General features: G+C 44.5%; 1 protein-coding gene and 1 long non-coding RNA gene across 5 annotated transcripts; both read left to right on the plus strand.

Moving 5' to 3' along the window:
- On the plus strand, positions 1–14,303 carry CYB5B (cytochrome b5 type B; the record flags this gene model as incomplete). 4 transcript variants are annotated; one of them, XR_014010087.1, is made up of 6 exons in its annotated part: positions 224–376; positions 5,829–5,957; positions 6,483–6,509; positions 13,049–13,080; positions 13,639–13,782; positions 13,992–14,303. XR_014010087.1 is itself a non-coding variant. In XM_081201839.1 (5 exons), 5 exons carry the CDS (start codon positions 1–3, stop codon positions 13,727–13,729), a joined length of 441 nt encoding a protein of 146 aa, XP_081057965.1. In that variant the 3' UTR covers positions 13,730–14,303. The 4 variants fall into 4 exon arrangements, 3 of the variants coding, with proteins under 3 accessions (XP_081057965.1, XP_081057966.1, XP_081057964.1); XM_081201839.1 differs by lacking the exon at positions 224–376 and adding an exon at positions 1–162 and having other exon boundaries at positions 13,639–14,303; XM_081201840.1 differs by lacking the exons at positions 224–376; positions 13,639–13,782 and adding an exon at positions 1–162.
- LOC308591250 lies at positions 6,520–8,473 on the plus strand. Its single transcript, XR_014010091.1, has 2 exons — positions 6,520–6,800; positions 6,945–8,473. It is a non-coding gene; the product is annotated as an uncharacterized lncRNA (long non-coding RNA).
- Positions 14,304–16,913: the final 2,610 nt, after the last annotated feature.

Consider the following 16,913-nt stretch of genomic DNA (forward strand, 5'->3'; position numbering starts at 1 on the left):
ATGGGGTCGATGAAGGAGCACGGTAGCGGCGGGGACGCGCCGGAGACGCGCGAAAGAAGGCCGGTCTTCACCCTGGACGAAGTGGCGAAGAGAAACACCGACAAGGAGACCTGGCTGGTCATCAGCGGGCGCGTCTATGACGTAACCCGCTTCCTCAGCGAGGTGGCTATGCAAATTTATGCAAATGAGGCCCCCACTCTCAGGAGGGGGCTGTTTTCCGCGATACGGGAGCGGGGGCTTGTTGGTGGATCCATTCCCGCCCAGGGACTTCCTGGGAGCAAGGAGGGAGATGCGGGGCCTTGCTGAGGTCATGAAGGCCCCAAGCAGGCCTGGAGGGGCCGAAAGGGGAGACCCCAGCTGGCCTCTGCCGGACGGGGTGAGGGGGCTGGAAAAGGCTAGTCTGCAGGCTAAACATGCGGGGTGGTGATGGTTCGGATGGCTAGGCCCCCGACGGAGCCTCTTCCAGCCTCCTGGACTTTCAACAGCAAGCAGCCTGTAGATTGGGAAAGACAGAACACAACGTCATAAAGTCCAGGCTACCTTCTTCCACCTCCTGACAGACACAGGGCGTTGCTTTGCCATAGCATCTCCTGTCTTCCTTCTAAGACTGTGGGCAGGTTCACCCCCTCCCCACAACTTCAGTGGGCTGAGTTTCCTAAGTTATCCTTGAAAATGTTAAAACTGTATACATAAAAAGTAGCAATACACAGAGAGTAAATCTAGTCAGCCAGAGTCAATTGGAGGACCCACATGGGAAGGGGGGTAAAACAAATGCTTTGCATGTAGGAGGCATGCAGATTCAGTCCGCAGCATCTCCAGTTTAAAGGGTGGTACACTCTTTAAAGGGACTCAGGTGGCACTGTGGGTTAAACCACAGAGCCTAGGACTTGCCGATCAGAAGGTCGGCGGTTCGAATCCCCGTGATGGGGTGAGCTCCCGTTGCTCGGTCCCTGCTCCTGCCCACCTAGCAGTTTGAAAGCACATCAAAGTGCAAGTAGATAAATAGATACCACTCTGGCGGGAAGGCAAACTGTGTTTCTGTGCACTGCTCTGGTTCGCCAGAAGTGGCTTAGTCATGCTGGCCACATGACCTGGAAGCTGTACGCCGGCTCCCTTGGCCAATAAAGCGAGATGAGCGCTGCAACCCCAGAGTCGGCCACGACTGGACCTAATGGTCAGGGGTCCCTTTACCTTTACATTCTTGCCTGAGATGTTGGATGGCCAATGTGAGGGGGTAAGGGCTAGGAAAAGCCTTGGAGACCCACTGCATGTCACTTTAGATAAAGGGGAGGGCAGGAAATTATCTGAGGCCCTATAAGTATTTTCAGGCTCCCAACTCCCATCAACCCTAATGACCTAATTATCCCAGTGGCCTGGTATAATAGGAACTCATTGATTCACTTCTTTATTGCAACACCCCTGTGAGGTAGGTTAGGCTGAGTGAATCGCCCAATGTCACCCAGGGAGCTTCATAGCCAAGTGAAAATTTGAACCCTGGTTTCCCATGACCTAGTTCAACACACTGACAACTATTTCACACTGGCAGTCCAAAAATATCTAGAAGGCTGCAAGTTTCCCCTCCCCTTGAAGTAGACAGTACCAGGCTAGTGGACCCAGTGGATTGACCACTTGGCAGCTTTGTAGGCACACACAACTGCTTATTGACTCCTCTAAATGAGAACAGGATAGGAGCAAATGCTTGTTAAGGGTTTGCAAAATTCCGCTAACCCTCTGTGTGAACATATCTTATGTTGCAGCCTCTATTAAGATTTAGGATCTCACAGGGTTGATGTGAACATTTATATGAAAAGGATTTTCAACTATTTGGAACACTAAAATGTTTATAGAAATAGTTATTAACTGCTAGCAGCCTTGTACCTGGAATTGCTCAGGAATTCTAAGAAATCAAAACATCAGTGCAGTTTTGAAAGGTCTAGTTCAGTGTGCCATCTTGATTTCAAATGGCTTCCCATTGTACCCAAACAAAGATAAAAGACACATCCTTGATCTCAGGAACCATTTTGCAAAATTTGGTTACAGTGTTTTAAGAGGTTTCCAAATGCATAGCAACCAGACAAACCATTTTCCAAAATACCTAATAGATGCCAGTATTTTAAAAAGCAAGGTAAGTTTTGCAGGAAGTGGCCACTGTATTGGAAATATCCATATTTCAGTGCCTGGTATCTAACATATAATATTGTCTTAAGTCTGATTAATTCCTCAACTGCTTATGAGCTAATTCCCAATTCTGGCTACTCAGTGACTTTGAAGTTGCTGTTTACTTCCCAGAAGTACTGATTAAGAGGGTTGGGGGTGGAATTGTGTGTGCACAGACACACATGATCACTTTCCTCTTTCCCCTTCCCAGCAGTCCACAGTGTTTTAAGACAAGACAAGAAAAAGTCTTAAGCTTCTGGTAAATGCACATCCACACCATAGTCTGAATCAGATCTAGATTGCAATACCATCTGCAAAAAAGTAGTCTGGAGACTGAGGACTGTGGGTGGTCTAAATTACTGTTTATTTCACTTAAGTTTCTAGACCTCTTTTTATTGCCTATCCAGAGCAGTTAACAATCACTACATAAAAGCAACATAAAACTATATTAAAGTAATTAGTGCTTCATTTTAAAAAAATCTATAGGTAATCACAGAGATAAAAGGAAATTTCATGAAAACATCGTAAATTTACAAAAGAGCCTCATAGGTTTGTCCTAATATAAAATGCCTTTAGGCCAATTACTAGCTACTTACATGCTTTGGCTTCTTTGATAATGTAGTCTAATGGATTGAGGCCGCCACTGAGAAGACCCCGCTGTGTGTTTTACACTTGTGTGCCTGTGTGTGAGTTTAACCAAGGCCTCTTTTACTGTTTTGAAAGGATGGATGAGCTCACAAGGAAAGAGAAGTGCTTTCTGTGGGTCTTATGTTGAAGCTGTAGATAGTACCTTTCAGACTCCTAGTTAGTTCAGTAATTCCCAAACATCTTCCCCCATGGACTGCTTGAAAATTGCTGTAGTCTTGGAGGACCACTTATTGATCTTTCTGCCTATTTTAGCGATTGTACTGCAACGTTCTTCAACCTGAAACTCTTTGTGCTTTCTTGCTGCATGATACATGAGTGAGATTGTGGTTCAGCCTGAAGTGCTACCACAGGCTTGTTGCGTAAAGCAGAGGAGGCCTCTTTGCAAAGAGATAATTGTGTTCTGCTCCTGGGGCTCCAGCAGCTTGTCGGTCAACGGGCCAGATGCTGATTTAGTCCTTGAAGCCTGCCAATTGCAGCAGGGATTACATAAATCCAATTCTGTTTAGTAATGTTGCAGCAAAGATTACATATTAAAGAATGAGACATTAGACTTTCATGTGATAGAAGCACATTGGAATGAGGGAGACCTGGAGCTCCAGAAAGCTAGGAATTGAATTCCTGGGTAGCTCAGAAGCTGCATGTGAACACCAGCTGGGTACCCATAATGTATTTCAAGGGAGGATGCACAGGAATGCTTGCTTCTGTGCCCCTTCTCTTGTGTGCCAAATTCTGGGCCCTCACTATGTCTCCTGCTCTAAATGCAAGTTGCTATGAGACTTTGGAAGATTTAAAAATCAACGTCTGAATAGCATTAGCTCCGGCAAAGAGCTTTGGGTTCCTATTCTTGCCTAGGCTGGGGGCATCTTTGCTGGGCATCCAACTTGTTTTGGCATTCTGTTCTCTACTGTCTTCTTGATCACTTGGAGAAAAATTTTCTGGATGTAAATGGCCTTTTGGCTGTGGATGAATTCAACTTCTCAAACTGACTGTATATCAGATCATCTATCTTACTGATCCAGCTTTTCTAAGTGACATGGAACGCCAAAACTGTTCTTTAAGGAGAAACTTAAAACCAGAAGATACCAAGAACTTAAGGCAGCATGACACACACTAGCCTAATTCAAAAGCTACCTTTGTATTTTTCTTCTCTGTCCTTCTCTCTGGTAGTATGGAAACCAGATTCAATACCTGAGAGCTTAGTTTGGGCTGAATACTATCCATTCTCAAATAAGCTTTGCTTAACTTCTTTCCATGCCCATCCTTAACTTTGCAGTTCATAAAGACAAAGGAAAGAAGTCAGTTGCTGGTGGCTTAAATCAAGCCCTTTTCGCTTGTTGTCCATTTCTAAGGCCTTCAGTGTCCACACCTCTTGTGTCATTCTGGGGAGAAATGTGAGCTGCCAAAGGGGGAAGCTGATGACGTCAATCAGAGATTACTCTCATCACCTCTGCCCCCTGCCTCTCCCTTGGAGGCTTCTTCTTCTTTTTTTTACCCTGGGAGCAAAATCCACCCCAGGGATCCTTCTAGCACATTGAAGGTGTGCCTGGGCATGTTTTGACTGCATTGTACTCTCTGACCTGAGATGCTGTATATGTGGCTCCTGCTCTGCCAAAAGTCAGTGGCATCTACAACCCAAGGGAGAGGTGGCAGGAGTCCAAACTATTGGAAGTAAAACGCAGATAGTGTAGGAAGCTTCTCCTTTTAGCACATCAGGCAATTGACCACCTAGCCTCACACTTTTTATTCCAGCTGCAAGTATCTGTTCACTATTATTGCTATTATTTAGATTTCTTACCTGCTCTTCACCATACGGTCCCAGGATGGGTTGCAGCAATGTAAAATATAGTTAAAAACAACTTTGAATCAGAAGTATAGGGTGGGCCCTAAAACATTTATTTATTGAATTTATATATCTTCCTTCTAAGGGTGCCCAGGGAGACAAATATACACACAAGTGATAAAAGACGAAATATCAATTTGAGTACAAATGCAGACAGACAGACAGACAGACAGATAATCAGATGTTGAAGGCCTGGATAAAGAGGTACATTTTCAACAATGACAAAAGCTGTATAATGAAGGCAGACACATCTATGTGAGGAGGGAATTCAATAGCTATGGGGCTGTCCTAGAGAATGCTCTCTTCCGGCCTGCCACTGTACATGTTGGGATCAGGTAAAGGGTTTATGTTTTAACCAAAGATGCCAGCAGGGATTGAACCTGGGACTTTTTGCATGTAAAACATGTGCTCATTCCTTGCATCTGTGGAACCAGAAAGCACCGTAGTAATCATAGCGATTCTAGCTTCGCTCATCCTGGCAACCCTGCATCCCACTCTTTAGCTCACCCTTTGCCAACCTGGTGGTTCCCACAGTTGTTCTGGACCAGAGCAGATGGGTGTCCTTGGGTGGAAAAATGGCTGTTAATATCAGAGGTACAGTTTAAAAAAATCAGATGGGTCTTAAGTGGTGCTGAAAAACATTGCATTTGTTTTCTTTTATTATTTTATCTTACATTTATATCAAAGAATACTCAAGGCTGCACATGATTAAAATACAAATACAGTACTGTAAATCTCCAGGCACCTGATGTGTGTTTAAGGGACCAACATTAATGCATTTCCTGACCATGGATAGAAGGAGTAAAATCCGTGGACCTCTTGCTTGCCACTACTAGGCTTCCGGTTTCTTGGATGGCCAGGGCCTTAATTTTTCAAGCATGTTTAAGGAAACTGGATGGAATTCTTGAGGCTTCCCATAGTGGAGATGGGACATTAAGGCTGCAATCCAACTACACTTACCTGAGAGCAAGTCCCATTGAATTCATAAGGACTTACTTCTGATTAGATAAGTATAGGATTCAACTGAGTGCAATCCTTTGCATGTCTACTTGGATATTATTCCCACTGAGTTCAGTGGGACATGCCTTGGGTTGTCAGTTGTGTATATGCTGAGGAAGAGAAGCTGGTGTGTTTTTCTTACTGCTTTTCTTTTTCATAGTTCCTATGTTGTTGTTCTTTGCAGCATCCAGGTGGAGAGGAGGTTCTGCTTGAACAAGCTGGTAAAGATGCCACTGAGAACTTTGAAGACGTTGGCCACTCTATGGATGCCCGAGAGATGCTTGACCAGTACCTTATAGGAGAGGTTCATCCGGTGAGGTCCTAGTATGGGGGGGGGGGAATTGGGAATGTTTGTAGCTTTTATTTAATAAGAATATCCACCTTTGGGTAGAGGCTGTGGAGCTCCAGAGAGAAGGTGAGGCACAAACTATTCTTTGCCTCTTTTGTGGGTTTGGGTGGGGGAGCTGATTAATGTAGCAGCATGTGCTCTCAAATGACTTGAACTCAGCCTTTGCTCGCCTCCTGCCCTCCAGTTTTGGACTACAACTCCCTTAAGCCCCAGCCAGCACAACTGTGTTGGAGTAGAAAGTATGACCATGCAAGCTGGGGCTGGTGGGAGTTGTCATCCAAAACAACTAGAGAGTACCAGGTTGGCAAGGCAGCTCTAATGTCCTGGTTTTATTAAATAAGAACTTTGCTCCCAGTTCATTTCTGGGAGTGAGAAGTGAAGGATGCCAGGTACCTCAGGGGGCTTGGGCTCTTTCTTGCACGCCAGAAAGAATTTTTTCCCCAGGAGCTTAACATACTTTCTCTTCTTTCTCTTTTCTTCTCTCAACAGTGTGACCGTAATCCTAATGCCTCCAAGGTAAGTCACTATCCTGGTGATCTCCCCTACCTCCCTTTATTCTAGCATGGAAAAGGTTTTGGGGCACTAGAAAAGGTGCAGTGAGAATGGGCATGTTGTATTAGTAGAATGCACCTACTCCTCAGTGAGCAGAGCTCACCTCACTTTGACTTCAGCAGTGGTAAAACAGCTGAACATAGGGTGCTGCAATGAGAGCTGCCCTGTTGCACTAGGAGTGTTTGGTTGGTTTCTGCCCTTAATTGGTCAGAGTGGGGATGGGGGTGCTGTCCGTGGGCCTTTTCCTCTAGAGCAGTGTTTCCCAACCTTGGGCCTCCAGCTGTTTTTGGACTACAACTCCCATCATCCCTAGCTAGCAAGACCAGTGGTCAGGGATGATGGGAATTGTAGTTCAAAAACAGCTGGAGGCCCAAGGTTGGGTAACACTGCTCTAGAGAGCCCAAGGCCACTGGTGTTGTGGCTGCAGGTCGTGTGTTCTGCCGCTCACGTCCTCTCTTTCTGCCTTGGGGCTTCAGTTCAATGAAGAACTCTCCTTCCGCAGTGGTTCTGTGCCATGCTGCCTTCAAACTTGACTATAAAATTGTCTGTAGCACTGTACAGGCAGATCAATGCCTATCTGTGTTCAGAGGTGATATCCCTCAGAGTACAAGTTGCCGGGGAAGTGGAATAAGAATGGATTGTTGGTCTTACGAGGGTTGTTGTTAGGTCTTTAAAGGATGTGGAATGAAAATGTTCATATGCTAATTTATATGTGTAGGTGTCTCTGGGCAGTGTGTGTGTTAAGTTTATTAAATGACTGAAGGAAGCAGAAGATTTGGGGCCTGGTGCAAAAGGCCTGGTGCTTAGTCCCTCTGGGCTACCAACTCCCTTGCCCTCCCTTGGGAACTTCTTGATGGGACATATGGTTGGCCACTGTAGGAAAGAGTCTGCTGGGCCCCCTTCAGCCTGATCCAGCAGTAGCTGCAGGGCTCTTCTTACTTCCCTCACAAGATATTCAGTTCTGGGTTAAAGGTCCTGGGTTTCAGGACTGTTTACCTTTGCTGGAGGAGAGAGGATTTCCTTGTTCTGCACACAACAGCTTTCAATTGTAGCTGGTTGAGTGGGTGGGGCTGAAAGCACTCTAGGTATGGAACACATCGGAATATCTGAGCAGCCCCTTCCCAGCAAGTCTACCCGGGAGCTGACCTGGCAAACTCTGTGTTGCAGTTGTTTGGAGAATTCTGAGCCTGTCATTGAACAGCAGTTCCCACGATTGGAGAGGAGCAGTGGAAGCCATCCGCTGGCTATGTAAACACAGTTATTGTGGGTTGCCCAAGTCCCACTGTGTGGTGTCCAGCAGTTGAATCATTTACGATGAAAGGATTATAACATTTCTCCTACCTAACCCGAAGCCCATTCTGTGTATTATCGTCTCTCTCTCATCATGCTCCCTGACTTGTGTCAACAAAGGCTTGGGGTGAGCATGAGGTCCTAGCCAACAACTTGTTGAATTTGTCCTGAGAACTTAAACATTTGATTCTGTGCTACACTTTGCCCAGAGATGTGCCCCTCTGCCACCAGGGAGCAACCTCAGGTTATTCACAGAAGACCTAAGTAGCTTCTCTGCTGCCTTGCTTCTTGGTCCAGAGTTGGAAATGACTTTATATGGGAAACACCCACTCCCTGTCCTTCATGTGTTGTGTTAGTGTCTTGGGAAGCTGTAAAGTCAATACCTTTCTGTGATTTATGATACCTGGGCGAGAAAAAGAGTCTTCACAATGTTTTTCCTACAAACATAAAAACACATTGCAGTAGTTTCATTTATAGAACCACCCAGATTTAAAGTTTCAGAGTGACTGGTGCACAAGGAAATATGTGGTGTGTGTGTTAGCTAGATGAGCGTGGCTAGTTTGGTTACTGCAGTTTGATGCAAACCAACATGACAGTTACTGGGTTTTCTACGTATAGGTCCCCATTTTGAAAGGGGGGGGGGAACAGGAAAAAAACAAAATTCTACAGGCATGCAAACATGTTTGTACTTTTTTTCATAAGAAGAATGCCAGACAAACTTTTGTGGCAGGAACATTGCAAAGAAAGAAAAAATGAGTCCCACTTAAATCTTGTCTAGGTGTCACTCCTTTCTGACAAGTGAAGTTTTTTTTTTTCTGAGGAGAGGCATGGAGTACTGTGGGTGGCCTCAGCCCTATCCCTGGAGCAAAGCCCTGGTTGGCCCATCTGAAGAAATGTGCCCAGGCATACCCTATTTTTTGGAAATGACTTCTGTCTGCTCTGCATTGTTAATGGCTTACTTGAATCAATTACTAAAAGAAGGGTTTAGACACTGAGGAAGAAGCTGATGATGTTTCTGGTCCTCTGCCTTTACACTGATTCCCCCACCTACACTTTACTTGCCCTGAAAGGGAGTCCTGTTTTCCCCTTTCAGGATCCTGATGGCATGGTTCGCATCATAATTTTCTGGACTGTTTACATAGGAGACCATGGTCCTTTTGTAGCAGAGCCAACAAATGAGTGCTAGTCCTTTGCATATATGTCATATTTAAATGGCCCCTGTGTTTTCTGTCTCCGTTGCCTCTGCAGAACTTGAGGTACCCCCTCCCCCCTCTGCTCCTCAAGCCTTTGAGCCTGTTTTGTGTCTTTTCTTCCTCTGCCAGGCCTAACCAAAGGGGTTGCTTTTGTTTGCTCAGCAAAAGCAACTTGTGTGAGTCTCAAAAGCTAATGATATCTTCTGTAGGGGAAAACTCAATGTGTTTAGTGTTTAGTCCTGCTTTTTCCTTTTTAAAAAATAAATAAAATTATCACGGCTAAAGAAGGAAAATGGTCCCTTCACCTGGGGGCCAATGCAGGCATTGCCTCTTCCAGTGGTAAGGAGACATGGAGGAAGGGCCTTCATAGCTATAGAGAGTGGGAGTTTGATCCAGGCATAGATAGTGGCATTTGCAGGAGCTGGGACAGAGCACTGGGAGCTCACCCCCTTGAGCAGGTTCAAACCACTGAACTTTTGATTGGCAAGCTAAAGAGGCTCAGTGGTTTAGACCACAGCGCCATCCACTCAAAAGTATGCTATCCTCAAAAGTATGCTGTGCTCAAAAGCATACCAGTGTGAATAGATAAATAGGTACTGCTACGGTGGGCAGGTAAACAGCATTTTCATGCACTCTGGCACTTGTCACGGTGTCCTGTTGCGCCAGAAGCCGTTTAGTCATGCTGGCCACGTGACCCGGAAAGCTGTCTGTGGGAAACGGTGGCTCTCTTAGTGTGAAGCAAGATGAGTGCCACACCCCATAGTTGCCTTTGACTAGACTTAACCATCCAGGGGTCCTTTACCTCCCCCCCCCCTGCAATAGTGGCATGGCAGGAGGTGGCTTGGTGTGAGGAGAAGGGAACAAAAAGAGATAGACGGCCCACAAGAAATCAGCTCATACAAAATGGGCAGACTAGGAATATGGTGAAGTGGAGGGAGAGAGCTGATTGGGGTAAAGAGAGGGGGCTTTTAGAATCGCAACAGGGATCCATTGGAGAGAGCCTTCAATACTGAGGGCTATAGTGCTTTCTTCACAGAAAGCCTTTGATTGGATTGACTTGATATAGACTTGGATCTCTTCTTAAGACTTCTCTGTTTGTGCTGTCTCTCTCTCTGCTGATGTCATTGTCTGTCATGAGTAGCCACCAAAAAATGTGGCTATTTCTAAATTGCCCTTACTGGAACAGCACCCTTCCCGCTCATGGATTGGGTTTCTTTGGTGGTGCGGCAAGTTTCTGTTTGCTAAAGGCTTTTCTTGGTTTCCAAAGCAGACCTCTCTGACTTACAGGGGCACCTCAGACGGGCATTGTCCTTCCAGCTTCATGTCTCAGCCTGTGGAATTCAGCTCAGTGTTGTTGGTCCTTAAGTCTCTTAGCATCTCTTCTCAACTTTCCACAAGGTTCTTAGCTTTTCACCACAAATGCAACTGTCTTATTGCCGCTACCTCTGAAATATAGCATTGCTTAATCTGTAGGTTGAATGCAGATTACTGGATTTCTCTTGGACATCTCTTTTTCCACTTTATGTTGGGCTATTTTATAGGGGGGAAATGATGGGAAGACTCTTTGTCATACAGTCCCCCTGAAAGTAGCCATCCATAATTTCTGTATTGAACAATCTCTTTGATCAACAGAAGTAGGGCAACTCCTAGAGGCAGGTAAAAATTCCTTGTTCTGGCAGTAGTACTTCCATCTTTGATATCTGCTCTGATATTCTGTTTTTCAGCCTTCCCCATTCTGATGTCCTCTAGATATTTTGGACTACAACCCACATCATTCCTAGCTAGCACAGTTGGTTGCTGTATGCTGTAATACTGAGTGTGTGTGTGTGTGTGTGTGTGTGTGTGTGTGTGTGTGTGAGAGAGAGAGAGAGAGAGAGAGAGAGAGAGAATTCTCCCAGTCTTCTTGTAGCCTTCCCTTTTTCAATAACCTTTGCATGTAGAAACAAACAGCAGTCATATAACCTACCACATAGTACAATACTGCAAGCAAATTGCTTCTGTGCTTGGTGTCTTAGACTCACAACATTTTTCATGGTCAGTATATTTATTTGCACTGCCACAGGCCATCGTAATTTTAACAAGTTAAAAACAAGGTTCTGTTTCTGTAGAAACTTAATAAGTTCAGACAGAATTGGGCAATGTTTATTGAAGATAGGTATAACAAGGCACAGTCTTGACATGATCCAAAATATTTATAAGAGATGACATAATATATACCATTATTTTTAATGTAATACTTGCAATTTCTTTATTTTTTCTTAACTTTTCTTTGTAAATACATATGGTTTTCTAAAGTTGAATACAAATTATAAATAAATTAAGAACAAGTATTTGATAGTCACTTCTTGCCATACAATCCCTCTTGGCTTGTGCCTGCATCCTCCAAGGGGAGTTGGGATAAGATTCTCCTCTCCCCTGGGCTTTTTTGCCCCATCCCAGTTTCTTATCTTTGCTACAAGAAGCAAAGAGGTCTCCTGTCCTGGATCTGCCAAACATGAGGTACAAGAGAGAATGGCAGCCACTTTTTGTGGTCAAGCTGCTTGCATTGGGTGCACAGAAAGGCTACCTGAACTTGGTAAAGCAAAGAAGTTATATTATTCCAGCAAGCACCCTTTAGCATTGCTGCTCAGAGCTCAAGCGACAGATTGGAGACACATGGGATGGGTGCCAAAGGAAGGCTTAGGGCTGGCGCTGGCACTGGGAGTGTTAAATGGAATCTCATTAAGGAGTTATGTGCATGTTTAACAATTGGCTTCTCTTCACGCTTGGCTAGGAGATTTGGCCGGTGAACAGCACTGCTTTAGACAGCCCTTTTCACAATGATGCTGCTGTCACTTGGCATTTGCAGCTTTGCAATAAGGGAACTATTCACATCTTAAAGGCAAAGGCACCTTTTTGTAACTTCCTCCATTGCATGGAGAGGCAATTGCTCAGACTGGCTTTTCATGATGTCTCATTTTGAATTGAGGCCAAGTGTTGTGCTTGTAATGAAGAGTCCATGTGTGGCTGCTGGGTGTGAGGCTAAGCCAGTATGTGGAATGTGTCTTAAGGACACCAAGCTGTGTGCTTGACATAGAGTTGCTGTTAAGACATGTCTGGATGGTGAACAGTGGGGAACTCAAAATTCAGGCCAACAAGCAAAGGCAAAAAAGCAGCACAACATATGGCTTGTATTGTTATGGGAAGTCTCTGCTTGGTGACTGAGCCTTGTAGTCATGGAGAGGAACCTTATTGATCACAGCAGCAAAGAAGAAAGCAAAGGAACACACAGCAACTGGCAAACAGTGATTGTCTAAGACAGGCATCCCCAACCTTCGGCCCTCCAGATGTTTTGGCCTACAACTCCCATGATGCCTAGCTAACAGGACCAGTGGTCAGGGATAATCAGAATTGTAGCCCAAAACATCTGGAGGGCCGAAGGTTGGGGATGCCTGAAGAGCTTCCCTATGAAAAGTGCCCAAGTACTTCTAGAACATGGAAGAGGGACTGAAGAAAAACTAAATGTGTGCCCAGACATAGTTGTTGGGAAGAATGGAACATGTTGAGAGAGTAAATGAATATGTGAAGAACCACGGCAGAGAATGAAGATCCAAAAAACAATCCTCCCATTTGTTCCCTCTTCCAAAGTCATCTCAATGCTATTATCCACCTTTGCTCAAATTGGACTGGTCATATGTCACAGTAAACAATAAACCATGGTATATTGTAAATAAGCAGAAAGCTGGTGCAGGCTGCTTAATCACTCCCAATTTACTCCAACCTGGCTAGCACAGAAACAAACAAACCAGAAGGCTTGGCGTTACATGCAAACTGAGGCATGTGGTTTGTTTAGAAAGGGGGGGGGGACCCTAAGTCAAGCCTGGTGGTTTATTTGTCCAGCCAGGCCATGCTAAATATTCATAGCAAGCCATAACCCATAGGTTGCCATGACATGTGAACCAGACCATTTCGTAGCCTATAATTTCAGCTTGCATGTTTTATAAAATGTACACAAAATGTGTGTTTGTTTTGTCTTCTCAGGTTCCAAACAAGTCTCCCTCGAAAGAATCAAGGTATGGTATTCTGCTCTGCCAACAGAGTAAACAAACAAGCTTTCTCTAAGTCAGCCTGGTTTCTAAATAGATCTATGGTGCCTCAACATTTGTATGGATCAGCCTCCTGCACCAGCATCTTAATCATGCATCATTCTAGGCTTTGTTGTTACATACTATGATCTGTGGAATGACCATCTAAATTAGTCCTATAAATATTTATTTTTACATATCTGTAAATGAGATAAATCTACCCACCTTTGACTGAGGCCAGTTCCTAATCTTGTGCCATCTTTGCTGATCCTGTGTTGTATGAGATTCCTTACTCAGCCATGATAATGTATTTAACTGGTAGCCACATGCAGGCTGAAACTAGTGGAAAGTTCTGAAGCAACCATACTTATTGGGCAGGAATGAACTGCCTTAGGTTTTTATCTATACCTATAAATGAATGGATAGAATTGTTAAGACTTTGCTCACAGAACTATGACAGAAAAAGATTCTAGAAAAGAATTCTCCTGTTTTAAGCGCATTTAACATAAATGTAACTTTATAACCCCCTCTTGTCTTTTTCCTCAGTTTCTGGACAGCTTGGCTGATCCCTGTTTTGGGAGCCATAGTCTTGGGATTGATGTATCGCTACTACGTGATGGATGGGAAATCCTCCTGATTTGACCTTGCTGAAGCTTTAGGACTGGAAACCATGCCTTGCCACTGAAAATGGTGGGGTCTTACTAAATTCTGATGAACACCTAGATGTTGTCCTTCACTTGTATCAGTCAGTCCAGCAGCCCTAGTGTCTGCAAAGCCAAGCAGGAATTTGGTGGGGCCCACTGTTATCTTTCTTGTAACTGCAGAAACAGCAACTTCCTGCCATTCCATGGCATAGCATTTCTGTCACCATTGACCATGAGTCACTTTTCATCCAGCAGCTTCTGGTTCGTCGTGATGGTGCCTCTGATCCATGCCAGCCTGTCCCATTAAGTACCAGCAGAATGAGATGGCATGCTGTCAACATTCCTCTTTAGCAGGAGACCAGCAAGAGAAATGGCTCCACCAGCACAGCGCAGACTGGGAACGGCGGCACACCTGCCTCTTCTCGGGTGTTTTCCTTCAGCTTCTTTCCGTACATGGTTTTTGAAACGGTTAAATGGGTACATTTTTGTTTCAGTCTTCTGGTTTACATAGTCCTTACTGTCTGCCTTTTTAATCTGCCTGATCTGTAATAAAGGACTCTCCAATTACTCTGGTCAGCGGCCTTGTTTTCCTGACTGATTCTGCTACCTCTGGCAAAGCTGGAACTGGCCATCCCTCGCCTGCCCTTCTGCTTCTGCTCTTAATGCCCTATTTGAGCGTAGAACTCCAAGAAGCTGGTGTGGTACGAAGCTAGTGGCCCTTTCGCCAACTTTGTACCAGAAAAGCTTGCTATGTTCTAAGTGCAAGCAAGTTGGTATCAACACTGAGGGAGAGAAGGAAGCTGAAGGAAATTGTGCCTCTAGGGTTGAAACAAGAGATGAGGATACCTTTTAGGCTTGTGCTTTTTCATTTGCTCTGAAGCCTGAAACAATGCAAGCAAGCAGCACAAGACAGGCATTGTGCTGGGATAATACCCTTCCTTCTCACATACTCCCTCTAATTTTGCCTTAAGTTTGAATGTACTGTGTTAAGGGGAAGGACAGCCATGAAGCTAAAGTTATCCACTAAGATAATTTTGATGTTGTCTTTCTTCATGGGAGGTCAAGAACTATAGCTTCTTAAAGGAAATTTCGGCAACATAAGTAACTTCTAGTGTAAAACTAGTGGCTTGTCTTGAGATTGCAGTTTTCTATTGGATAACTTTGGGGGTTTAGAGTAGTTCATTTATGGCTCTGAACCCCTCAGGCCTAAGCACTGAATAAACCCAGTTCTTAGTATAATCTTCAGTTACATATCTTGACAGTTTGAAACTCACCCTCCAGGGTTTTTCTCTTGTCTGTTACTAGGCTGTCCACAGTCCTCACTGGTTTGACTGTTTGCTGAGATCAAGGCTGTTTTTGCTAAGGTCAGGTGACTTACACTGTTTTGGAAAGAGTCTCGTAAACAGATATGCATAATCATGTTTCTTTAAAATTAGTTTTCTAGCAATGTTTGGTCAACAGTTTTTTGCCTACATATATATCTGAGAGAACATAAAAGCCTTAAAAACATCAATGCAAAAAGAAGAAAAAATGCAGCCAGCAGTTAAATTGGTTCTATGGGCGATTCTCTGAAGGCTGGCTGACAGGCTTGGGTCTGTTCTTGTGTCTGTTGAATTTAGATGATAAGGGAGCTAGATATATGCATGTATCTCAGTTCTCCCTCGCTGTAAATCCAAGGTTCAGATCTTGTTGTCTTGGAAACTAATCTGTCTGGAATAGCAGTTATGATGGTAAACACTCAAGAAGCTGTCTGGTTCTGAGGAGGGGGTTGGAGTGCAGACATTCTACATGTTCAGGGTTCCTTTCTTAAAACCCTGAGCCTGTGTTAAAAGTTGTCATTGACTATGTTAGTTGAACTTGCTGTTGCTGTTGCACCAGCATCTTAGAAATTAATTTTTTCATTTCCCAAAGGTGATCCCGAAGACAATTTTAAATCTGGTTGAATTTGTGCAGGCTAACCTGCCTGGTTTATATCCACAAGACATTTTTTTAAACTTGATTTTTATTGATTTTTCAAGGAAGGAAATCCCAAAACAAAAATACAGGAACACCAGAGAACCCGAAGAAGAGGAAAAACAATTGAGACAGATGAAAAACCTGTCACATAGCAATATAAATGACCATGACAGAATATATATATGTATCATAGAATTGTAGAGTTGGAAGGGACCCTGAGGGTCGTTTAGTCCAATCCCCTGCAATGCTGGAATCACAACACGTGGTCCCCCATCCTATTTGAAACCATACTGGACGCTGCTCAGCTTTGCAAATGTGCTAGCAGTTTTATTGTTGCACCACTATTGTTAAAAAGTGTTGCAGTGTGAAATGCTCTTGTTCAGGTTTCCACTCATTCCCTTCCATTCCTCCAAAGAGCCAACCAGCATTCTGTGCCCCCACAGCATGCTCAAATCTCACTAAGCTCTTCTGGGGGCTTTCTCCCCCTTTATTTATATTTTTATAAAAGGGTTTTGTGTTAGTTTTATACATGCCCCCCTTGCATTTCTGCATACAGTGGTACCTCTGGATACGAACAGGATCCGTTCTGGAGTCCTGTTCGCATCCAGAAGCAAACGTAACTAGCAATGGCACGTCTGCGCGTGCCATTTTTTGACGTTTTTGCGCATGCGCGTGGCGTCATTTTGAGCGCCTGCGCAAGCGGCGAAACCCAGAAGTAACACACTCCATTACTTCCGGGTTGCCGCGGAGCGCAACTCGAATGCGCTCAACCTGAAGCGCATTCAACCCAAGGTATGACTGTATTTTAAGATTACCCCACACCTGCAGGTACCTCCCTCGGATGGTGCTATTCTGCCTACAAAATGTCTGGTGGCTGGATAATGAATTCACTAGTAGTCTATATAAATGGAGCCCCCACAAAAAGGGTGTGTAAGTGTGGAGCCTTCAAACCCCTCCTTTCCAAGACAGGAAGTTGTCCAAAGTGAGGCAGTGAGAGTATGAAGGAACAGGTGCCTGGTGTAAGCTGGGAAGGGAGGAAGGGAACTGGCAGGTGCCTTCATATTTGTGGTTCTCCTCTGTCCTCCTCTATTCCATCTCCCACTTTCTCTCAACAAAACCAACAAAAGAGTGTTTTGCTGCCTTAAAGGCTAGCTGTTTTGTTGTGGCGGAAGCTTTTAAGAACAATAACCCACTCTACTTCCCACTTCAGTGTGGCTCTTG

Source organism: Podarcis bocagei (genome assembly GCF_964188305.1).
Source record: "Podarcis bocagei genome assembly, chromosome: 7".
Lineage (NCBI taxonomy): Eukaryota > Metazoa > Chordata > Lepidosauria > Squamata > Lacertidae > Podarcis > Podarcis bocagei.